The 24,323-nt window shown below is 53.7% G+C and overlaps 2 protein-coding genes across 2 annotated transcripts; both read right to left on the reverse strand.

The window, feature by feature from the left end:
* Positions 1-1,436: 1,436 nt before the first annotated feature.
* Mybbp1a (MYB binding protein 1a) lies at positions 1,437-13,551 on the reverse strand. Its single transcript, XM_090349342.1, has 26 exons — positions 13,323-13,551; positions 13,072-13,167; positions 12,133-12,216; positions 11,969-12,043; positions 11,760-11,867; positions 9,417-9,592; positions 9,168-9,335; positions 8,958-9,075; positions 8,005-8,300; positions 7,728-7,838; positions 7,263-7,388; positions 6,926-7,093; positions 6,740-6,839; positions 6,439-6,535; positions 6,154-6,305; positions 5,897-5,980; positions 5,662-5,811; positions 5,409-5,576; positions 5,171-5,331; positions 4,601-4,835; positions 4,389-4,514; positions 4,231-4,299; positions 3,805-3,918; positions 3,543-3,644; positions 2,311-2,459; positions 1,437-2,190 (listed from the first exon to the last, which is right to left on the reverse strand). Exons 1-26 carry the CDS (start codon positions 13,512-13,514, stop codon positions 1,569-1,571), a joined length of 4,047 nt encoding a protein of 1,348 aa, XP_090205468.1. The 5' UTR covers positions 13,515-13,551; the 3' UTR covers positions 1,437-1,568.
* Positions 13,552-16,579: 3,028 nt separating this feature from the next.
* Positions 16,580-19,299, reverse strand: Ggt6 (gamma-glutamyltransferase 6). The gene is made up of 4 exons (XM_090351546.1): positions 19,172-19,299; positions 18,070-18,272; positions 17,878-17,991; positions 16,580-17,607 (listed from the first exon to the last, which is right to left on the reverse strand). Exons 1-4 carry the CDS (start codon positions 19,297-19,299, stop codon positions 16,580-16,582), a joined length of 1,473 nt encoding a protein of 490 aa, XP_090207672.1.
* Between the last annotated feature and the right edge of the window lie 5,024 nt (positions 19,300-24,323).

Here is a 24,323-nt window from a genome sequence, read left to right on the forward strand (position 1 = left end):
CTAGAATGGCACCCTAAGTTCCTCTGGCCTGACCTCCCTCCCCTAGGTGCCGCTGGGACAGTGATGAAGCCTCACCCCTGTTTGTACCTAGACTGGAAAGTGGGCTCGGGAACCCTGGACCTACCGGGCTGTCACAAAACTTTCTTTGTGACACAAAGCTGGGCAACCTCCCTCACTGGCCCAGGACTGCAAAGCGGCCATGGTTACAAGAAGCTGTGCCCCCAGATAACATGGAAGGCTGCGTGTGCTGGAATCATATAGTTGGACAGATTCCCAGCCCTAAGTTTGGGCCGCAGGGTTCCTGGGGCCAAGGGAGAAGACAGCTCCATATGGGTGTCTGGGGAGAGCCGGGGCTGCCACCTGTAATCCTGGGTGACCCCCTGACCTCCCTAGGCTGTGGGGTCCGGGGCCTGGACCTCCCTGTGCTGCGTGCCATGCAGGTCACCACCTGTGGCTTTGAGGACCCATCTGATCCTGGAACACAGAGCAGAGACGGCCTGGATGTCAGGGCCACAGGGCAGGCTCTGAGGCATCAGAAGGGACTGGCACACAGGAACTACTACTGATCACGAGGACTCCACCCCGCACATGGGGATCATTTCCCGGGGAGATGCAGCTGCCACAGGCGCAGCCTGGCCGGGCAGTGGAGGACACTTGTTTCTGCAACCTGGGGCTGTGGGCCACTGCCAGGTCTCCTGTGTGGGGAGCTACGACCACCTCAGGTTCCTCCTATGGCTAACCTTCTTAGCATCCCCAGGAGACAAGCTATGCCTGTCCCAGGCTGGCCTGTCTTCCCAGGCAGGAGTTGAAGGAGGTCCAGGCTTGATTCCTCCAGCTGATCCAGGGGGAGTCAGGTCTTCATGTCTGTACCTTCTCCCCAATCCCTGCATCAGGGCAGCTTCCAACTTGCCCCCTTTTCCATAGTCCATAAGCATTTGTTGCAAATAAGGCGGCTCCAGCCCAGGGGTGCTGTGGCCTGTGGGAGACCCTAACGCTTCCTTCACCTGCCCATTAGTTACTGGCTGTGGCTTCAGTGTGTTAGCTAGTGGACTACCCACCCCACCAAGGTCTGGGGCACCCTGGGGGCCAGATACAGGAGTGGCGTGGGGACCCTCAAAGACCAGCCTGGCCCCCACCTCACCCCGGCCTCGGCTGGGGCCCCAGCAATGTTTTCTTGTTGTACAAGAACCAGGTCCAAGTGTTGCCTCCTCTTCCTTCCGGAAGCCAAACCGCTCCTTTATTTTTTAGAGCTGCTGATTGTAAATCTCAGAGTCTTAAGAGAGAAGCCAAATATATTCCTTGTAAATGAAGAAATAAACCTATTTAAATCAGTCTAACAGCCTGGTGATGGCAGTCTGTCCCTCCACCCCCATCCTCGAGGCTGGATCCACACAAAGCCCAGAGGTGCAAGCTGTTCACATTACACACTCACTCCAGAGGAGGCTGGACAAGAGGCACCACTCAGCCAGAAGCTGGTGCCTTATGCTGTGGTTTATTTATTAAAAATCATAGTGAGAAAAAAATAGGAGTCTCTAGGGCCACAGGAGGCGTGGGGAGGGGTGCTGGGTTCAGGGTGTCCCTTTCTTCAGGAGCACTTTCTTTTTTTTCATCCCACTCTGAAACAGGCTGGGGCTCTTGCTAACCAAGGATAGCCGTGCCCTTTTCCGTGGCAGAGAGGACTGTGGGGTTGGACTCAAGACCCCCTTTTTGGGCAGAGCCTTCTGATACTGCTTTTTGCCCGTGGGCTCTGCGGGGGACACGGGAGTGGTTTCATTTACCTTCGTCACCTTCTCTTTTTGCTTCTGTTGCTTTGGTGTCTTAGCAGGGGTGTCGGGGCTCAGGGTGGGGGTATCCAGGGTTGGACTCTTGGTGGCGGGTGTCCCAGTCACTGGAGACTGAGCCAAATCCTTGGCCTTCGCCTTCCTCCTCTTCCTCTTCTTGCCAGTACTAGGGGGCTGCTCTGCACCTGTGGCTGGGGGCGGGGCTGCCGCCGCGGGCGCAGGCGAGGGCACAGGTGCAGCATCAGCTACAGCATCAGCATCCTCAGCATCAGCATCCTCAGTATCCTCTGCCTTGCGTTTCTTGCGCTTCTTGGTCTCAGGCAAGAATCCCCTCTTCTTGCGCTTCATACTCATGGGGCTCTGGGCTTCATTGTGGACACCCTTGGGCTCCTTCTCCAATTTGGGGCGCCTGGGAAGACGTGAACAAGGTCAAAGTGAACAGTGAGAAAGGGCAGGAGCCACGTGCACCAGTGATCCTGCAAGAGTCCAGGTGCCCACTGTTCCCCCCCCACACACCCCGGGTACATACTGGACGCCTAGAATCTTCATGGCCTGCCAGTACAGGTCATAGAGGCGGGTAGAGCCGGCAGAATGGTTTCCCTGCTTCAAGTTCTGCTGCAGGACCTGCTGCTTCCCCTGCAGCATGCCCAGCACCACAGTCAGGTCCACCGTCAGCTTCTGCAGAGGACAGGGCAGGGGCTCAGGGGATCAGGCAGGCTGTGCCCTCTTAGAGCCCAGTCTGTCCACCCTTGCCCAGAGATGCTACCTCTTCAGTAGCCCTGTCTACTCCTGGGCCCTCAGCAACTAAATCCCCCCCTGCCTCCAAATCCTAGTCTCTGTTCTGGAGAAGAAACATGAGCCCCCTAGTGTTGTTCCCCACAGCGGTCCCTGTGTTTTCCCCTAGCTCCTTTAGTGGCTCTACCTTGAGGGCATGGGCTTTGCCAAAGTCATCCCCTCCTTCCCTTCCCTGTCAAGTACTGATTTGGTTAGTTCCAAAACCCAGCAGCAGCTAGGTGCTGGTAGTTCATGCTTGTAAGCCCAGCTACTCAAAGCCAGCCCAGGCAGGAAAGGCTGGGACACTCTTATCTCTAATTAACCACAGCAGAGTCAGAAGTGGAGCCGTAGCCCAAATGGTACAGCACTACCTTGAGGTTCAGAGTTCAGAGAGAGTGTCCAGACCCTGAGTTCAAGCCCAAGAACCTAACAAAACAGAACAACCTCTGCCCACCCCCGAAATCCCCAACAGCACAAGGAACCCAACTCCACCAGCTTTAAGGGTTCCCATTCTCCTGGCTTCACTGCTGAAGATTGCTGCTTGGCTCCCTGTGCCTTGGGCCATTTTGCAAGGCCATTTGTGCTGTGACCAGTGACTGTCTATGCCAAAGGCCCTGCCCTGGCCTCCATGTTACCGCCTTTTCCAGCACTCCTGGTCTAGGCCCAGAAACCTGGCCTCCTTCCAAACTTCTGCCCATGTGAGATCATCTCCCTTCCACTTTCTTACTGGAGGAGTTTCAGTAACAACACACCTCATCCCAGTTGCCATGTGCAAATGTAGCCAAGTCATTCACCAAGCACACAGGGGCTCCAGCACTGAACCTTAAAGACAGTCTGGACTCCTTACCTGGCACACAGAGCCCCACTGCACAGCTAATCCCACCCAGGCTGATCTCCCGCTGGCCATGGAAGCCCCAATTCTCCCCTGAAGTGTGTGAATGGTGCCCCAGCCACCCAGGGCATCAGTGGTGTGGCTGCCGTCCTCACCTCGTGATTGACTGTCCTCAGGAGGGTGTTGAGCAGCTCCAGGGAGAACAGCTCCTTCTGGTGCTCCGACTTACTCTGTGCCTCCCCCAGCGTGTGAAGAGCCTAGGAAGAGGAGCGAAACTGAGGCACTCTGGAGCGCTCTCACAGGGGGAGACTAATGCCTCAAGGGAGGACATGTTTGTTTCTGGAGAAGCCCACAGTAGAGGCTCAGGTTCCCAGAGCATCACGTTAGCTTGGCAGGAAAGAGTTCTGTAACCTTTACCTCAGTGACCTTCGCCAGGACCTTGCTAATGAGCTGCTCCCACTCGGGGTCCTCAAAGCACACTCTCAGCTCCCGTGCTGTCAGGGACTTCTGCAGCATCAGGCACGCCTGGGACTGCAGTGAAAAAAAAGAGGTCACAAAAAGGCCCAGGGACTCACGTGTGCTTAGGAGACTGCCTGACACCCAACAAAGCTGTTCTGAGCTCCTCTGTCTTTGTGTGAACAGAGACAGGCGGGGACCCTGAACTGACAGGGTAGTAGGACCTCAGATGACAACAGTTCTGGCCTGGCATCTGAGCAGACACTGTGAGGTGAGCTCTGGAGTATGCCCACACCTAGATGGGTAGACAGCCCAGATCAGGTAGGAGATGGTGGCTGTGGAAATCTCCAGGGCCCATGGAACACCCCAGCAGAAGAGGGGCCTTACCTGGTGGCGGGGGCGTGCCGAGCCACCCACATGCTGGGCCAGGATAGGGAGCAGGTTCTTACAGATCATCTAGAGGGGAATGAGGAGACCATCAGAGGAGGGCCAGGGCAGGCAGGGCTTCCCCCCACCCCCGGGAGGCAGGCTGGCCTGGCACTCACCGGATGCCGAGAGAAGAGACTGAGGAACATGGGGACGGTGAAGGGGCTGTTGCGCCTGGTCAGGAAGGAGCTCAGTGCTGCCGAGTACACAGACGTCACCAAGTTCAAGTCCAAGCAGTTGGCAGCCTGAGCCAGGGGAGAGAGCTTGGGTGAGCCACTGAGTAGGGCCTAAAGTTGCCTTCCCATAGTCCCCTGGGTCAAATCCTGCTCACCCGTGGGTCCTCGGGCTGAGAGCTGGGTGGCTTCTGCTCCTCAGGGAAGAGCCTCTTTCTAGTGTTGCCCTTCAAGACCCTCAGCAGGTAGAGCGAGGCATTGAAGTAGTAGAGAGCCAAGGAAGAGTCGGCCTGGTGGCCGGCCTGCTGCACCAGCCGCTCCACCTGGGCGTGCAGGGCCTCTGTGCAGTTGTCCACCTCGTGGCAGTAGTGCCGGGCACGGCACAGGTGGTGCCTGTGGGGTGAGATGGGCAGAGCTGGCCTGCACATTCTCCCCGCCACCCCCGCCAGTGGCTCACATCTGTGATTTCAGCTACGCAGGAGAAACTGAGATCTGAAGACAGTGCTGTGAAGCCAGCGCAGGCAGAGAAGGCATGTGAGAGTCTCTCACCTCCAATTAACCACCAAAAAGCCACAAGTGGATCTGTGGTTCAATGGTAAAGCACTAGCCTTGAGCAAAAAACCTCTGGGCCATGCCCTGAGTTCAAGCCCCAGAACTCCCACCAAAAGAGAGGATCCCGACACAGAGCAGTGGGTGCCTGCCAGCCAGGGCCCAGCCCCGGTTCTCACATGAAGATGCGGGCCATCTTGTGCAGGAGGTCCTGCTCCTGCTTGGTGGAGCTGCGGCTGCGCATGCAGCGCCGGATGCTGTTCAGCAGGGGCTCCAGCAGGTCTAACACCAGTGGGCTCTCCGGCTGCTTGGTGACCAGCACCTCGATCAGGTCCAGGACCTGTGGCCGGGAGGAGGGGACGGTCAGCCCGGGCGGGAGCGGGCGCACAGGGTGGCAGGAGCAGGGCTCACACTCACCCGGATCTGGAAGTCCCGCCGGAGCGCCTTCTCCTTCTGCAGCTTGTTCTTCTCATCTCGCCGGGCCTGGATGCGCATTTTCTGCTCGGCAAAGAGGCTGGAAAGGTTCTGGTCCAGGGCCATCATGGCTTCATCTCCCAGCTCCTCCTCGTCACTGTCCGTTCCACCCTGAGGGACCAAGGCCATCAGCCTGGCCACCGGAGGCCACACAGAGGACAGACAGATACAGGCCCTTCCTCCAGGTCCTGCTTACCAGCGCCTTTCCAGCCTGCAGCACTTCCATCAGCTGCTGGCGGAAGGCCGGGTCCACGTCCTCGTCCCGCTCTTCTTCCTCACTCTCCTCGTCCGGCCCGCTGTCCCCTTCGCTCTCCGAGTCTTCATCCTCACTGTCAGAGCCCTCATCCTGGGTGGGGTCACAGCTCTCTACTGTCACCGTGTGCCTGTCCACCAATGGCCACTCTGCCTGCCCTCCCCTGGCCAGCACCTACCTCTCCCTCCTTCAGCTGCTCAGCAGAATCATCAGTAACCACCACGTTATCCTCCTCATCCTCATTTGCTTCGGGGTTCAGCACCTGTGGAGAATTCCAAGCCCCCACAGCCCTCCTCAGCTCACTGGGCGCTCCTGCCTGCCGCCTCTACCCTGGCCAGTGGCCTCCACTGCAGGGAGGAGAATGGTACACGACTGTCTACTCAACAGCTACCTGAAGCAAGCTTGAGGGTCCCCCACCCAAGGGCCCCAACTCACTTTCAAGATGAGCTGCAGGGCACGCGAGGTCAGGTGGGAACAGATGTGACCAAACACGTTCCGGGCCACCTGGCGCATGAGATGGCTGGGCTGGGCCAGCAGGGACAGCAAGATCTCTACCATCACCTCCACCCACGGTGGTTCCTGGGGGTCTACAAGTGGAGAGAGGGCTGAGCTCGCAGAAGCAGGTGCCGACGAGCCAGGAGCCCAGCCAGCCCACGTCTGTATCCCCATTTAGTCCCCAGAGACATGCCCCGCCCGCTCTGCTGCCCGGCGGTGACCCACTGGCATTCTTGGCTCGGGAGCGGCGGGTCCTCTGCTCCGTGCTCTTCTTAATGCAGGTCTGAATGTCAGCAAGGAGTTCACAGCTCTCTGCAGGGGACTATGGACAGGACAAGCAGAAGGAGTTGAACACAAAGAGGCTTTTGTTTCAGCGTTCAGTCATCTTTGTGTCCTCACCAGTCACGCTTACCACCAGAACCAGAATGGAAGACCCAAGGGCAGCTCAAGGGCATTCACACCTTATCACACATACTAATGAAGGAGTCCTACCCTTGACTAAGTCCCGGCTTCCAGGCCACTATACCTTGAAGAGGTGGATGCCCACCAGCAGCAGCAGGTGCTGGAAGGCATTGGCCCTGGCCTCGGAGGAGCGGCTCTCCAGTTCCTTCAGGGTCTCCAGCATCCTGAGGGGTGGTGGGCACGTTTAGAAGCCACTGCTGCCACCCACACCCAAGTTCCCCCCACCCCTCTAGGGGCCCCGTGGGCTCACTGGTTCCAGGCCTGGCGCTGCTGTGCTGTGAAGGGCGACAGGACGGCCACATTGCGAGTGTGGCTCAGCAGCAAATCTGCCAGTTGCACGAGGCGGTAGGTCCAGGGCTTCTCGTCCGCCGCCTGGTCAGGCCCGGGCCGGAATTTCACACTGAGAGTCTGCAGCAGGCTGCGGGAGGAGATGGAGTCCTAAGATGGCTCTAGTGAACACGGACAGCCTTTCTTCCCACCTCAGGGGTCCACGTCAAGCCTCTGGACCCATTGCCACTGTCCAGAACAGGAAGGAGCAAGGGTCTTCCAGGCCACCGCCCAACACTTTCGAACTGCTTAAGGCTCACCTGAAGAAGGCACTGACGATGAACTCCCGGGCCCGGCCGTCCAAAGCGAAGGAGAACTGATGCTTTGTCTCTGGGATCTGGCTTGTGGGCTTCTTCGTTTTAAAGAATGCATGGAACAAGCAAAACCTAGGGAGAACAGCCAAGTATTCACTTTACCGTGCTGTTCTCCTGGGGGTGGGAGTGTGGGGGGCAGGCCAGAGGCAACAGGGGGACAGCAGAACGGAGGCACTTTGTTTCTCCCTTGGAGCCAGCCTTAGACCCAGCCGAGGAGCTACGATCAAGCCAGCAAGCACTGGGCTGTCTCTGGCACAGACACAACATGTTTTGGACAAATGGCTGGTTTCCCCAGCACCCCGCGATGTACGAGCTTACTTGGATCCATGGACCAAGTCTAGGCCTTTTAGGCCAGGAGCCCGATTCTTGACCATGGTACCCATAATTGTGAGGCTTGAGCCCCGCGCGTACCTGGCCACCTGCTCGACCACTGCCGCCTCCTTCTCCAGGTGCAGTTGATCCACAATGCTGACGAGGCGATGGATGATCCACTTCCGCAGCCGGAACACGGCTCGCTCAGGCCTGGGGACGGCAGCCAAGGTCACAGAACATTCAGAGAAGGCAGAAACATAGTGTTCCTTGCCCCATCTTGATAGAAAACTGCCAAGATCGCTCATCCTGAACTCTAGTGTGGTTAGGCTCCTAGATCTTAGCCTGGAAAAGCCAAGCCCTGAACCTGCCCACTCACGCGTTGAAGGAAGCGTCCTGGACTTTCTTCTGGTTGGTGGTGCTAAAATCCACCAGGGAGTCCAGGTCTGGCTGGAGAAACATGTCCTGTAGCCAGGTCACATAGCCCTGCAGGGCTTGGGAATTCAGGAATCGTGTGACACGCCAGATGGTGGGCATCACAGGGAGACCCTGGTTGGTGATGGACGAGAAGGCCACCAGCACGAACAACTGCCGGTCAGGGTTGTCCTGGCAGCCCTCCAGGAAAGTGGACACGTAGGCACTCATCACTGGGGCAAACCGGAATAGGTTTTGGGCCTGCAAGAATTAGACACAAGTCACCCTGCCAGTAACAACAGCCCACACGCCTCCTCCACCACAGGTGAGAGTTAGGCCTGAAGTTTCCCTCCCTGTACACAGGTGCGCTGGCGCTACACTTGGTAATGAGCCTGTTACCCCCAACTCCTGCCTGGCATCAAGGCCTCCCCATGTTTGTAGCCCCAGGTTCCCCCACCTCTTCCCTGGATGGAGAAAAAGCTGCTTTCCTGGCTCACTATGGAACAAGAAGATGGCTAAGAATCTAGACTTACCTTAGTTCAACAGGTCAGATTCTAGCTGGGTCATCCTGGGACTCAAACCCAGTTTCTCACATGCTTTGTTGAATTTTCCTGACAAGCCTGGGCCCTGGTGTTTTCACTGGCTCATGAATGACCAAAGTTGGTGACAGCAGCTAACCCGGCAGTGTGTTCTCCAGGTACCAGCATATTAGTGCTCAAAACATAGGGCCTACAGGCTATTCTTGCTATTTACCGCGGGGGGGGGGGGGGTTGGGGTGGGGTGGTGGTGGCTGGGGACAGAAGGGCCTGTCCTTGCCACACTTCCTTCCGAGGGCAGCTTCTGTACCTGGAGAGCAGGAACACTCACACCCCAAGCTATGCCCCCATCTTGGCAAGAAGCCTGCTGCCTGGTACCAACCTTAGCAATAACCATGTGCTCTCCCAAATGTCGGATCAAGTCTCCCCGCATCGCCAGGTAGAGCTGCTCCTTGGACAGCAGGGGCAGGGCGGCTCCCAGCAGGCGAAAACACAGGTAACTAAGGACATGGTTGGAAACCGTGCGATCAGAGCCTCCTCTCCCCGGGCTAGGCCACAGGACGGGGGGATGATGAGGGCCCCACACACGCACCTAGCCGGCCAGGAGGGCTTCTTCAGCAGCCCTTGCTCCACCACCTCATTCCAGAACTGTGGAAACTTGTCTTCCTTAAGTGCTAGGCGGAGCAGGTCCAGGGCCACATCAGGTAGCCTGTGCTCTTTCTTCACAGAGGTAGCCGCCATCTTCAGCACGTTCACTAGACTGCGGAGGACACAGGGGATTTAGTGACGCTCGTCACTAGACAAGGGCACAGAGGTAACCCCAAAGACAGAACCCTCGTACCTAGGAATATTCTCCTTTGAGAAGAGGTCAACGGATCCCACGAGCTTCTCAAGATCAGAGGGCACCTTCTGCTGGGCCAGCAGGTAGAGCTCCAGGTGCTTTGGGGAGCTCAGGACAATCTTCAAGTCACCCTTGAGGACCTTGGGCAGAATCTCCTGGAACATGGCCTCCGGGACCTAAGGCAGGAAGACACAATGAGGAAGCAGGGCTCTCAAAAGAACTCTCGATTTCTTTCTGCCACATTTCTTTAAAGCAGCCAGATAAGGTGGCTCACACCTGGAATCCTAGCTACTCTGGAGGCTGAGACCTAAGGATCAAGGTTCAAAGCCAGCCCAGGCACAAAAGGATCTGAGATTCTTATCTCCAATTAACCCCCAGAAAATGAGAAGTGAGGCTGTGGCTCAAGGGTAGGGCGGTAGCCTCAAGCTGAAGAGCCTAGGGACAATGCCCAGGCCCGCTCAAGCCCCATAAACCACAAAAATAAATAAAATAAGACCCTCAAGCTGAGGGCTGGTGGCTCATGCCTATAATCCCAGCTACTCAAGAGACTGATAGTCTGGGACTGACATTCAAAGCTGGCAGAAAAATCAGAGACTTTTATCTCCAATTAGCCACACACACACACACACACACACACACACGCGCGCGCGGGGGCTAGCAGTTACACTGTGGCTCAAGTGGGAGACTCCAAGCTTTGAGTAGAAAAAGGAAGCCTTGAGCTCAAACCCAGTACTGCTACCCATATGTGCACGTGGGCCCCTCAAATTCCCAACAAGCATATAACTGATGCTAATTGGCCTGATAACCATCTTTGGTGTTTTTTTTTTGGGGGGGGGGTCAAGTTCATTTCTTATCCAAGAAATCCGTGGAAAGCCCCAGACAAGGGCGCGATAACCCATCTATTCCTTCAGCAGGAAGCAGTTCTAGGTATTAACACACCCCAGTTTCCCCAGTAGGGAAACAAGGAGACCCAGGAAGGGCCACCAGCCTTAACTGAAATAAGATGTGAATACACAGCACCAGCCAAGATCTGTGCCACTCAACATGGAAACTACTACAAGCCACACGGGGCTATAAAGAACCTGAAATGTATCTAACCTGAATGAGCAGTTCTGGAAACAAAAAACACACCAGATTTCAATTATAATGACAAGAGGAATGCAGAAATTCTTCCCGATAGCAGTACTTAATACTTGTATGCTGGTTCAGGGCTTTATCTCAGAATCTCTCATTCTTTTCACTGGCTTTTTCACTCAAGGCTAGAGTTCTAATCACTTGAGTCACATACCTTAGGTGATAAAAGTCAATGAACTTTTCTGCCCAGGGGGGCTCTGAACCACAATTCTCAAAATCTCAGCCTCCAAGCCAGGCTGAGGTGGCTCATATCTGTAATTCCAGCTAGTCAGAAGGCTGGGATTTGAGGATCTCTGTTCAAAGCCAGCCTGGGTATCAGAGTCCTGGAGACCTTTTTTTTGGTAGGCTATAGGACTTGAACTCTGGGCCTGCCTGGGTATTTCTACCTGAGCAGGCTATCGCCCTTCCCCTTGAGCCATAGGGCCACTTCCAGTTTTCTAGTGATTAGTTGGAGATAAGATACTCAGGTTCTTTTGTGCCTGGCTGACTTTGAACCTCGATCCTCACAACTCACAGCTCAGACTCCCAAGTAGCTAGGATTACAGGCGTGAGCCACCTCGCCTCGCCTGGCTGGTAGATCTTTTTTTTTTTTTTTGCCAGTCCTGGAGCTTGAACTTTAAGGCCTGAGCAGTGTTTCTCCCAGGGATAAATCCATCATGAAACTCTTATCTCCAATTAACCACCAGAAAACTGGTGCTGTGGCTCAAGGGGTAGAGCAGTAGCCTTGAGCTGAAGAGCTCAGGAACAGTGCCCTGGCCGAGTTCAAGTCCTATGACGGACCAAAAAATAAAATAAATAAATCTTGACCTCCAGAGTAGCTACGATTATAGATGGCTATCACCATTAAGTGGCTAGTATTAAGCAAATTATGTTACCAACTTGTATCTGTTCCCTTTTGCCTTTTCAGTGTATTTATACCAAGTTTTCTATTTCTTTTGCCAGTCTTAGGGCCTGAACTCAGGGCCTAGGCATTGTCCTTGGACACCTTTTTTGCTCAAGGCTAGCATTCTGCAACTTGAGCCACAGCACCATTTCTGGCCTTTTTTGTGTATGTGGTACAGAGGAACAGAAGCCAGGATTTTGTGCATGCTAGGTGAGCATGCTCCCACTAGGTCATGCTCCCGTCCCTAGGACAGTGATATCCTAGTGTTCTTGTGTGCTACAACATGAAATATAAACTGCAGTCCTATAGCCACCCAGTCGCCATACCTCAGACAGGATGTCCACCAGGGCTTTCATAGGCTGCCCCTGTAAGTGGTTGTAATGCGGGGCCAGGGTCTGCAGCAGCTTCACAGACTGCATCAGGGCCTCCTGGTCCTGGTTCCACCAAGAGAAAAGGTATGAGCAAGGAATACCATCGTGCCACCTCTTCAGGTCACTAGCCAGTCCACAGGCCTCCCCACCCCCAAAGCTCCTACCTTTACCAGCCGACCAGACTGAAAGAGGGCCAGCACCCCAAACAGGTTTGCGAAGAGAATGGGTCTCATGGTGGCCTACAAAGGATTCCAGGCACAGGTAAGAAGGGCTTGGGCTCCCAGCCCTATCTCCCACTGGTGGTTCCCCCCCCTAGGGTCACACTTACCTTGCTCATCTTTTGCAAGTCGTACTTTTCCTGTATCTGATTCAGGATGCTGCACAAAGGGATGTCTTCAAAAGACTGTAACAACTGTCAGAAAGAGATGGAAAAGAGGTTCAAAGAAATGGCTCAACTATACACCACCAGATCTCAGCCTCCCTTTTTGCTTTCAACTTCTCTTCTAGGGTCTCTGGCTCCTACCCTAAGCCTGCCTGTAAAAATGCTCACTCACACACACACACACACACACACACACACACACACACACTCTCTCCTCAGTGGCATGGAACCAAATTTTGCCTCTCATCCTCACTGCGCTTCAGAAAGTACTTCCTCAGTCCCCTAAACTGCTTCCCTATGGCTCCTAGAAGCTCCCTTTAGGCTGATGCTAAAGGAGAACACACATTTTGGCTTCCAGGTATTCTCTTCAACTGTAAGTATGTGTTGTATGGGGGTGTGGCGCTGACAAATGGAGGGAATAGTGGGCAAGTGCAGCCCTAACTAACAGTCAAGGTAGGAATGTGAAAAACGAAACAAAGTAACTTATGGGGACCGAAGAGACAAGATAGAAACCAGAGGGTTGACAATGGACTTGCTCCTTGTTTAACTCCTTACAGAGAAAAAGAAAAGAAATGAAAGGACCGAGCACTCAAGGCTCAGTGTTGTACAGGTTCCTCCAAGCGGTCTACTATTAGTTTCCTAACAGCTAAAAGATCCTATTTCCAGTGACCGTGGGGAAGAGGTCTGTCAACTCCTGTAACGGAGAAAACATGCTCAGACTCTCGATTTCTTCGTCCATAGTTTTGCTGTCACTTATTCACACGCCGACCATGTCAAGACGGCCTGGCACCTTCGATGCCAATCCGGCCTATTTCTCAGTACACCGGCCACCCCCCACCCGTGCTCACCCCCCCTCCAGCCCGGAGGCCGCGGACACCGCCTGACCTGTGCCAGGGCCAGGCTGTAGCAGGGCCGCGCGGCTTCTCGCCCCACGCCAAGCCCGGTGATCAGGCGCTTCATGGCATATTTCATCTCGGATCCCTAGGGAACAACAGAAAAAGCATCGGTGGATCTGAACGGTGCCAAGGGGGCCGCTCTCAGCTCCGCAGCATTCAGGGTCCTGCCCACGAGGCCGGCGACGGTCCCTCGGCCCGGGCCCCCGGCCCCCCGGCCCCCCGGCCCCACGCGGCGCCGACCTGCGGCCTCGTGCGCAGATACTCCAGCAGCTTCTCCGTGGCCTGCAGCCGCGTTTCCTGCTGCGGCTTGGCGATGTCCCAGAAGAAGTCCAAGAACTCGCGGCTGTGCTCCAGCAGGCCATGGCGATCCGCACTGGTTTCCTCTCCCGGAGCCCCCGGCTCGGCCTTCTGTGGCTTCTTCTTGTCCGCCATGCTCACACGAAACACGTGGGCTGACTGAGCGTCGCTTCCAGGTCAGGTCCCGGCGCAGGCGCAGTGCGTCGGCCGGGTGGGAGGCGGGGCGGGAAGGGGCGGGGCCTAGTCGGGAAGGGGCGGGCCCTGGTCGGGAAGGGGCGGGGCCCGGGGTTCCCTGCGGCTCCGGGTGGAGGCCCGCGCGTCCCGTCGCCGTCCCGGCCCCAGGCCCGCCCCGCGCCCCGATCCCGCGCCATTTGCCCCCTCTCGCCCGTTGGGGCGTCCAGAGGCCCACATCGGGAAAGGAAAAGTGAGGGTTCCAGGGAAGCCGGTCGCCCCACCTCCTCTCAGCGCACCCCCGCCCGGTCCCGGAGCCCCTGGGCGGTCGTGGGTTCCGCCGTGCGGACCCGCCACGTGCCGGGCCGGCGGCTGCCAGCGCAGATTCGCTTTCGAGTGGGAGGAGTCAGCTGGTGGGCGGATAAATAGCAAGGGTATTCAAGACGATAGCGATTCATAAAGGAAACCCCGGGGCCGGGAGTGGGGCCTAGTGGTGGAGTGCTTGCCTGGCATGCATGGAGGCCCGGGCTCATTCCTCGGTACCACACACAGAAAAAAGCCAGAAGTGGTGCTGAGGCTCTGGCCTTGAGAAAGTCCAAGGGCAGTGCTCAGGCCCTGAGTTCAATCCCAGGGCTGGCAAAAAACAAAACTTCAGGGACAGCTGGGGTCAGAGGGAGCCCTTGAAATTTTGAAAAACGGAATTTACCTCCGCTATTAACGTTTTTAGCTATCGCTGGAGGCTGGTGGCCCACGCCTGTAATCCTAGCTACTCAGGATGCGGAGATCTGAGGGTCCCAATTCAAAGCCAGCCAAGGCAGGAAAGCACATAAGACTCTTTATCTCCAATAAGCCATCAGAAAAAACAAGAAATGGCCACATGTGTGGCTTAAGTGGTAGAGTGTTAGCCTTGAGCACAGGAACAGAAACAGTGCTTAGACCCCAGAGTGCAAGCCCCAGGACTGGCAAATAGAGAGTAATTCAGCAGGTTCTATGATTCTGAATCCTAAAGGGGGTAACCAGCTGGAGGAGGAGGTCAGGTAGGCTGAGTTCAGTGACAAGGACTCAGGGTTGCCTGGAGCTAAGAGCTGAGAGGACAAAAGCCCAGGCCAAGGCCTGTGCAGCCATAAAGGCCCCAGAGTTGAAGCAGGTGAGGCTGGAAAGTGGGATTCAGAGGAACAAAATTGTAAGGACCCCAGGGTCAGCATCAGTCATGTGGAATTCTTTTTTTGAGTGCAGAGGGAGGTTTTTACACCAGATTTACATTTTCAAAAAATTATCTGGCAGCTGCAGGGAATTGTTTTCAGGCAAAAGAAGTTTAAATGAAAACCTGTCAGAGACTAGATGGCTGGACCACAGTGGTTGGGGTGGAGTTGGAGTAGGTGACCAGGAGAATGAATGTCAGGCTTGGGGTAACTTGTGGAACCACTGCTTGGAAGGATTTTGTGTGGAAGTGCTAATGGTGGGGTTGAGAGTGAGGTAGGGGCCTGGGCTGCATAGTGTCTCAAAACAACAAAAAGTACAAATGAATGGAGCGGGGGTGTGACTCAAGTGGTAGCATGCCTGCCTAGCTGAACCTTTGAGTTCAATTTCTATAGGGGAACAAATTCTAGTAATTCAGAGTTGTTATTATAATTGAGATATGTCAAGCTCAAAAAACCAAATAACATGTTTCACTTCTTTGTGGAAGCTAGACATAAAGGACACGCATAGTCATGGATCCCTATATATGTGTGTACATGTGTATATGCTTATGTGGGTAGGGTTATAAATATGTATGTACAGAGCACGGTTCTCACTGTGACACTATTTAGGGGAATGGGGGAGGGGAAAGAGGGAAAAAGATACTGAACAATTTCCTTTTTTTTTTTTTGTTGGTTGTGGGACTTGAACTCTGGCCTGGGCAATGTCCCTGAGCTCTTTACCTCAAGGCTAGCTCTCTACCCTTTGAGCCACAGCCCCACTTCCAGTCTTCTGGTTGTTAATTGGAAATAAGAGTCTCATGGACTTTAGTGCCTGGGCTGGCTTTGGACCATGATCCTCAGATCTCAGCCTCCTGAGTAGCTAGGATTACAGGCGTGAGTCACCATGCCCAGCTTGAAAAATTTCTAAATACATCACCACGATATGCCAAGATAGCCTAAGGAATCTTAGTGAAATTTGTTAATCAATAAGAGTTTGGTGAGGGGTGGTGGAAAGGGGTGAAACCACTTGGTAAAAATACATACTAAGAAAAAATAAAAGAATGATAGGAGAGTACAACAGGTTCTGTTGGGTGGTTGGGTGGCATACCAGAGAGAGTAGGGGAGAAGAAGGGGCAGTGAATGGGAGGGGAGAGAGGATGATTATGGTTGTGATAGTTTAACTGCATTATGAAGAATAACACAATGAAGCTGGTTACAGTTGTTTTAAGAAGGGGAGAGGAGGCAGGGAGTTTGGCCTAGGGGTAGAGTGCTTGCCTAGCATGCATGAAGACCTGGGTTCGATTCCTCGGTACCACATACGTAGCAAAAAGCCAGAAGTGGTGCTGTGGCTCAAGTGGTAGAGCTCTAGCCTTGAGAAAAAATCCAGGGACAGTGCTCAGGCTCTGAGCTCAAGTCAAAAAAAAAAAAAAAAAAAAGAAGGCAGGAAGGTTAGAGAAAGCTATGGTGATAGTTTGAGAGTATGAAAATGTTCTGATACTCTCCTTTACAAGTAATATCTGTTAATAAAATATCTGTAATCCTAGCTACTCAGGAGACTGAGCTCTGACCATCACAGTTCAAAGCCTGCCCAGGCACTAAAGTCTCTGAGACTCTTAGCTCCAATTAACTACCAGAAAACTGGAAGTGGCGCTGTCAAGGGGTAGGGCAGTAGCCTTGAGCTTAAGAGTTCAAGCCCCACTACCAACAAAAAAAAAAAACCCAAAAAACCAAAAAAACACAAGGCCCTGAGTTCAAACCCAAGTACTGACACACACACACATTCTTTAAAAATGTAGTTAGTTTGTGTGTGTGTGTGTGTGCTTGTGCGCGTGCGTGCATGCCTGTCCACTAGAGTCCCTGGAAAGGGCAACAGCCCCTGGGAACACTGGAGACGTGGGCGTGCTCGGCGTGGGCCGCCACCTGCATCAGGGTCCCGTGGCCACTCGTGCTGGGGTTTTCTGTTGGTCCTTGTTGAACCTGGGGTTGGTGCTGAGTTTGGGGCTCCAAAAGATGATTGAGCAACGCATGTGCCGTGGCTCTGGTCACATTAGGGGTCCCTGAAGCCACCAGTCCCAACACATCAGCTTCTGTATCCTCCAGGCTGCCCCGGAGAATAAGGGGACACGCCCAGGTGTGGTGTGGAGACCCGGCTGCCAGGTTCCTGAGCAGGACTCCCGTGCTTGGTGAGAAGTATCGAGAGCCAAAGGCGCTGTGGAGTGAGGAGGCGAGCAGGAGCGTGGATCCGCTGCTGTCCACAGTGGCCAGAGTGCTGCTCACTGGGGCAGTCCTTGAGTGCTGTGGGCAGGGGTCCATGCTGGGGGTTCCAGCATGCAGGGCAGCCTCCAGCTGAGCCAGCAGTTCTGGGCCAGCAGAGGGGCTGGGGGTCGTGAAGAAGATGCCTTGGGGCACAGAAAGCTGCAGCGCTGGCTCCAAGCTGGGCCTGGGCCAAACTAAGGGTTCCTCCAGTCCTAGGTCTTTAGCCAGCGGACTCAGTAAAACTTTGCCAGTCAGGTCTGGGGTGGGGGCGAGCGCTGCCATGCCTAGCACAGCTGCCAGTTTGGGGTTGGTGGCTCGCATCCCCAGGCGCAGGGGAGTCTCATCAGTGTGGCAGAGCAGTGGACAGAGCCCCCTTGTACCTTGGGCTGCCAGAGCACTGGCTAAGGGTGCATCTACCACAAAGCCCTCTTGAGCCAGCCTGGTAGGGCCCACCAGCAAACGTGACCAGGGCAGCTTGCCGAAGCGTTCATGGAGCAAGCGCAGGGCAGAAAGAGCTTCAGGCAGCCCCAAGCCAGGGGCCAGGATCTGGACTGGGTCTGCAGTCAGGGCTGTTGAGTTTCCTGAGGAGCTATTGTAGAAGAGTCCCCAAAATGTGGCACCTGGGGGAGACAAAAGGATCCCACAGGGGTCCACTTTAGCAGACCCAGGGGAAGGTCACTGACTTGCTTGAAATGGAAGTTACTGACTGAGCCTGGGATTAGGAAATGCTAACCACGCCTGGGGTCAGCCTGGGGCCAGTCTGGGGCCTGGAACCCAAATCCTGTGTCCTGCTCACTAGCTCATCTTGAGGTCACAGACTGTATGCCATGTCCCTGGTTAGGCCTTGGGTTGGGGGGGGGGTTTCTGTCCAGGGCCCCTGGGTCACTGACCTAGCCCTGTGACGTGAGGATGTACCACTGCCAGGCACAAAGCTGCTCCAATGCCAGCATCTACGACATTTCCCCCAGCCACAAGCAGTTCTTGGCCCAGATGGGAGCATGGGGCTGCAGGAAGGAAGGGGCTGTCATGGGAAGGGGCTGGACCAGGCACCCCGCTCGGCCTTCCACGACCCCAGCACAGACCTGCAGAGCTGATGATGGCGCCGTGGTGAAACACGCCAGGGGGATGCACGTGGCTGCTCACTGGAGGAACCACAGAACCCGACCTTTCAGCGGGGCAGCTCCTGCTTTGTAGCTGTCTCACTGCCAGGAAACAGCTAACAGCCAGCAGTACCAGGGCTGCCCCGATTCGGGCCCAGGCTCCGGGCAACCCACCAACCTTGGTCCTGAAGAAAAAAGACACCTGAGCTGGGGCTAGGGTATGAGAATGTTCCCCTAAAAGAATTTGACTTCATGAGAAGACAAGTTGATCAAGGAGAGAAGAGCCGCCTGGGAGAGGGCACAGCGTGGGCAAAGCCAAGAAGATGAAAAAAGCCTGGGGAAACAGAGGCTATCTCAGAAGGGTGTGTGTGCAGAGGTTGGAGAGACAGGAATCACCTAGAAGGAGGCTTCTAAAGGGTTGCCATTCAGGCACTGGTGGCTCACACCTGCAATCCTATCTACTCAGGAGGCTGAGATCTGAGGATCCCTACCAAAGCCAGCTGGGGCAGGAAAATTCCAGAAACTCATCTCCAGTTAACCACCAGAAAGCTGGAAGTGGAGCTGTGGCTCAAGTGGTAGAGTGCTACCTAGCCTTGAGTAGAAAAGCTAATAGATGTTCAGGCTCTGAGTTCAAGCCCCTAGTAACACACACACACACACACACACACACACACACACACACACACACACACACGTACGCCACCCAGAGCTTGGCAGGCAGAGGAGAGGAGGCTAAAGGGCAGAGCTTAAAATTTAGTCAGGTAGAGCCAGGCCCTAACCTGCCCAGCAGGTGTCTCCAGCTATGGGGTGTGGTGGGGTGTGTGTGTGGGGGGGGGACTGGGCCTTATGACAACTTTGTACTGCACAGGGACTGGCTTGGTACAGATGTCCCATCAGAAACATGGACCTTTGGCTTGGTCAATTTTGGGGCTACAGCCTCAGATCTTCCTCTCCACTTCCTCCAGAAAGTCCCTGGAACTGAGCCAAGCCCAGGATGGCCTGGTCCTGCCTGGGGGCTCTGGAGAGAGGGACTTACCAGCCTCCAGTGTGCTAAGCTGGGTGCCCAGCCCCTTCCCCGACTCACCCAGGGGTGTCCTGGGGTCTCCTAGGGTGGGAGACCAGCAGTTCCGATATCTCTTCCTCTTCCGACTCGGAGCCAGACTCCCAGCTCTGCAGCTTGTGATAGACCACAGGCGGTGTGGAAGCTTCCATAGCTTCCCCGCTGCTCCGGCCCTCTGCCTGCCAGCCTTCCTGAGAGATCCAGGCTCTTGCTCAGCTTCGTGGGTGGAAGGTGCTTGGGCCTTGGGTGGTGTCAGAATGGAGAACAGGTCTGACAGGGCGGGGCCAGAGACTCAGGGGCTCTCGCCAATCTTCCCTTTCCCCGTGTGACTGTCAGTCAGGAGTCAAGGTCAAAGTTCAGTGAGCCTGGTTCAGAGGAGTGTGTGTGTAGGGAGGTTGGGGGTTAGCCCCTTCCCTTCAGAAGAATCCTGGCCCAGGTATTGGCTCAGCAAGTTCTGTTGGTGGCTGCGGATGGAGTGGGGATGGAGGGGACAGGGGGTGGGGACAGGGGGTAGGGACAGCTCCAGGAAGGGCTGGGGCTAGGAGGTGATGGAGCTTGGAAAGAGGGCATTCCAGAGGCTGTCATGTGGCACCTGTCCAGCAGGTGGAGCCACAGACCTCTGGAGAGCCGCAGCTTAGGCTATCCTCTTCCTCCTGGCTTCACAGGACTCTGTTCCCCAGCAAAACAGCACTATTCGTCAGAGTGGTTTTGAACCATGATCCTCAGATCTCAGCCTTCTGCGTAACTAGGATTACAGGCGTGAACCACCTCGCCCAGCCACTTTTGGGCTTTTGATCTAAGTTAGGATCACAGATGCACACTGCCTCATCTAGTTCCCTCCATGGAGACAGAACTTCAGGACTTTTCTGTCCAAGCTGGCTTGGGTCCATGATCTTCCCAATCTTAGCCTCCCATTGTTACAAGGTGAGAGCATACAGAAGCCACATTTCGCTAGTTCGAATCTTGGAGTCTTTATTAAAAGGCAGTGACAGCATGGCAGTTTCAGTCTAGCTGCCAGAAAACCCACTCAATAAAGTTAGGAAACAGGCCAGAGATGACAGAAATCAACACATACAATACTAGAAAGCCAATTCAGCTCTGATGGAGAGCTGATTTGGGATGATATGGTGATTGGAGAGCAGCTAGGAGACAGGACGCAGGATCGGAACTTGGAGATACCTGACAATGGCTCCCGGCCCTAAGCTGGTTTGAGCCCAAATAGGTTCAGAGCAGGGGATAAGGGTTACAGGAAAATCCCAGGCTCAGGTACTAGACTGACAGGCCTAGTAACCTATCAGTTAAGTGCCTACCCCTGTCTCCAAGGATGCAGGCACCACCTGCAGCAGGGGCTTCACCAGCTCCCAGACCTTTTTTCTTATGCAAGCTGAGCCCCCAATCTGCATTCAGGTAAATAGCTTCCCTTACCTCTAGTCCGTTCAGTTCTGGGTGGAGAATTCCTTCCCCCCAGAGGCCCCAGGAAGTCTGAGAAGCCTCCAGCACCTGGCCAGGCACTGGTACGATTGTGACTCAGTTTCCATGCTTAGGCTCAGCCACCTTACTTCACCACGAAGCTTGGGAATGATAGGCACATACGACTCCACCCTGCTCTGGGCTGGGAAGAGGAGTCTTGTGGAGTTTTCTGCTCAGACTGGCCTGGAGCTGTGATTCGCCTGTTTTCTGGTTCCCTAGTAGATTGCAAGCATGTGGTACTGGAACCTACTTGACTTTTCTTCCTTCCCTCCCTCCCTTCTTTCCTTCTTTCTCTTGTCCTCTCTTTCTTTCCTTCTTTGTTTCTTGCTTGGCGGTGGTTACTGGGGTTTGAACCCAGACCTTGGGTTTCCTTCTACCTACTTTTGTCTGGCGTCTTTATTTTGGACATGGAGTCTAGTAGAAATTTCTGTCTGAGATGACCTTGAATTATATATAACTGGATATCAGCCTCCTGAGTAGCTAGGATGACAGGTATAAAGCACTTGGCAGGTATAAAGCACTTGTATCTATCAATTAAAACAACAAAGCCGGCAGGTGGCTCGCGCCTGTAATCCTAGCTACTCTGGAGGCTGAGATCTGAGGATCAAGGTTCAAAACTAGCTTGGGCACAAAAGGACCTGTGACTCTTATCTCCAATTAACCTCTAGAAAAGGGAAGTGGAGCTTGGCTCTAGAGTAGGGCGGTAGCCTTGAGCTGAAGAGCTCAGCGGCACTGCCCCAGGATGAGTTCAAGCCCCATGACCTACCCAAAAACAAAACAAAACAACCCACAATAACAACAACAAAACAGTTTTGAGTCGGTACTGGGACTTGAACTCAGGATTACATAGTTTATAGTAAGGCTCTTAAGCCACACCTAGCTAGCTCCCTGGATTTTGGAGACTTTGTTGGTTGGTGTTGTCATTGGTCCTGGGGCTTAAACTCTGGGCCTGGGCGCTGTCTCTGAGCTCTTCAAATCAAGGGCTCTACCACTTTGAGCTACAGTGCCACTTCCAGTTTTCTAATGCTTAATTGGAGATAAGAATCTCATAGACTGTGCCCAGGGTGGGCTTTGAACTATGTTCCTCAGATCTCAGCCTCTGGAGGAGCTAGGCGTGAGCCACTGCCTCCGGGCTAGGCGTGAGCCACTGCCTCCGGCTGAATTCAGAGATATTGAAGTGTCTCTCTCTGCAATGTGACCAGAATTTAAATGCACACACACACACACACACACACACACACACACACACACACACACACACACACGCAGACATACATAGAGACACAAACACACACACAATGAGATGACTATATGTCATTTGCTAGGGCAAATGTGCACTTAGGAACGGAAGATACCATGTTTTTTCAGGAACTAGATGTTGTCTCTAAGCCTTTTACCCCTTCCTCAATCCTTGGGGATTGAACCCAGGGCGCTTTTCATACAAAGCACTAGCTCTACCACTGAATTATATCCCCATCTCCTGAGAGACAATTTTTTTTTTTTTGCCAGTCCTGGGCTTGAGCTCAGGGCCTGAGCACTGTCCTTGGACTTTCTCAAGGCTAGAGCTCTACCACTTGAGCCTCAGCACCACTTCTGGCTTTTTTCTATGTATGTGGTACCAAGGAATTGAACCCGGGTCTTCATGCATGCTAGGCAAGCACTTTAACCACTAGGCCAAACTCCCGGCCCAAGAGACAATTTCTTTATGTCCCTCTTCCCCCTGTCAATTAATTAGGATGAGTCCTTTGATGGCATTTGAGAAAAGAGGATTTGACCTCTATTTACTTTATGGTAGATCTGGTGGAATTTTTTTGCTGTTGTTGGTTGGGGGCCTTGAACTCAGCCTGGGCACTGTCCCTGAGCTCTTCAGCCACAGGCCCACTTCTGGTTTTCTAGTGGTTAAATGGAGATAAGAGTCTCATGGACTTTAGTGCCTGGGCTGATTTTAACCTTGATCCTCAGATCTCAGCCTCCTGAGTAGCTAGGATTACAGGCATGAGCCACCATACCTGGCTTTCTTATCCTACTTGAACTTACCTCAATGGGTTATATAGCATATAACAGCTGTTGGAAAACAGTGATAGCAGACATAGTAAAAAGAGATAACTGAAACTCACATATTGCTGCAGAGAAACAACACAGTCTTTGGCAATATTTTTTTTTTTTTGCCAGTCCTGGGCTTGAGCTCAGGGCCTGAGCACTGTCCTTGGACTTTCTCAAGGTCAGAGCTCTACCACTTGAGCCTCAGCACCACTTCCGGCTTTTTCTATATATGTGGTGCCAAGGAATCGAACCCAGGTCTTTGTGCATGCTAGGCAAGCACTTTAACCACTAGGCCAAATTCCCAGCCCCTCTTTGGCAATATTTTCTTTCTATCCTGATAAACAGAGAATCCAGAAGTAATTTATTTATTAATTACCAGATAGGGGCAGCAGTATACATTTACCATCTGGCCTCAGAGTGATGGTGACTCAGTGTCTAATAGTGTCAAGAATGAAAGGTGTAGCAGTTGACGCCTGGCTGAGACAGAGAAAGTAGTTCCCTCAGTGTAGTGTGACTTTTGGGCATTGGTCCAGCTTAACCCTTGAGCCAGTTTCTCAGCAGCTCTTCCCACTCACTTTACTTTTCCCCACCTACTTTCTGTGCCCACAGCTTGTTTTCTAGCCAAGTCCAGCAGAGTGTATCGTTTGCATTTAATCACTAACATGGGTGGATGCACATACCGGGAGGAAACTCAATCACCTGCAGGTGGACATGGAAGCAGCGCCCTAGCACATCAGACACTGGCTCTGGGTCTCTAAGAAGGTCAAAAGGGCAGGAAAAAAGTCTGCTTCTTTCTGACCCTACTGGTGACCAGGCGTCTGTGCTAGACACAGACATGACGTAGTTAAGAGGTTAATGCTTTTATTTTGTTTTGTTGGTTGGTTGGGCACTGTCCCTGAGCTCTTCAGCTCAAGCTATTGCTCTCCCTCTTGAGCCACAGCACCACTTGTGGTTTTCTAGTTATTATTTGGAGATAAGAGCCTCACAGACATTCATGCCCAGGCTGGCTTTGAGCCATGATCCTCAGATTCAGATCTCAGCTTCCTGAGAAGCTAGCATTATAGGCGTGAGCCACCAGAGCCTGAAAAACTATTCTTTGCCTATTCTGAACTCAGGGCCTCACTTTCTTTCTTGTTCTTTTAGCTGACACGTTATTATCTCTACTTCTAGGTGTTTGCTTGTTCATTGGAGAGAAGAATATCAAGAATTTTTCTGCTCAGGCTGGCTTTGAACAGTGATCCTCATATCTTAGCCTCTTAACTAGCTAGGATTAAAAGTGTGAGAGGTGCCACTAGCACCTGACCTCTTTTCTTAATATTTCTCGAGTAGAGGCAGGGCAAGATGGTGCATTAGAAGCTTCCCCTATGTGACTGTGGATGAGAAGAGTCAGGAAACTGAAGGAGAGAAAGAGCAAGGATCTGATGGGAGAAAGAAAAGACTTGGGAGCCAACAAAGGGTGACAGGACACTGAAAACCATGCCAAAATAGAAGGGTGACAGACAAAAATAGGGAAAAATTCTACCGAGGTGTCTGTTGAGAGAAGGCCTATTGTTTGGGACTGACCTTGTAAACCAGGCACAATCACAGTGTGAGGAGGCCTGGAACCCCTTGCCACAATAACTGGGCAAGAGATCACCCCCCCTCCCCCCGCTAGAATAGGGAG

Source organism: Megascapheus bottae, chromosome 17 (genome assembly GCF_031878675.1).
Source record: "Megascapheus bottae isolate mThoBot1 chromosome 17, mThoBot2.hap1, whole genome shotgun sequence".
In the NCBI taxonomy this organism is placed as follows: Eukaryota; Metazoa; Chordata; class Mammalia; order Rodentia; family Geomyidae; genus Megascapheus; species Megascapheus bottae.

Coding starts and splice junctions, on each gene's coding strand:
- Mybbp1a (XM_090349342.1), bottom strand. CDS start 13,514: ATGGCGGACAAGAAGAAGCCACAGAAGGCCGAGCCGGGGGCTCCGGGA. Junction 3,645..3,804: donor TCCTGGCGAAGGTCACTGAG/GTAAAGGTTACA, acceptor TCCTCTTCCTAG/GCTCTTCACACGCTGGGGGA. Junction 2,191..2,310: donor ATGAAGATTCTAGGCGTCCA/GTATGTACCCGG, acceptor ACGTCTTCCCAG/GCGCCCCAAATTGGAGAAGG.
- Ggt6 (XM_090351546.1), bottom strand. CDS start 19,299: ATGGAAGCTTCCACACCGCCTGTGGTCTATCACAAGCTGCAGAGCTGG. Junction 17,992..18,069: donor CGCCATCATCAGCTCTGCAG/GTCTGTGCTGGG, acceptor TCCTTCCTGCAG/CCCCATGCTCCCATCTGGGC. Junction 17,608..17,877: donor TCCTCACGTCACAGGGCTAG/GTCAGTGACCCA, acceptor TGTCTCCCCCAG/GTGCCACATTTTGGGGACTC.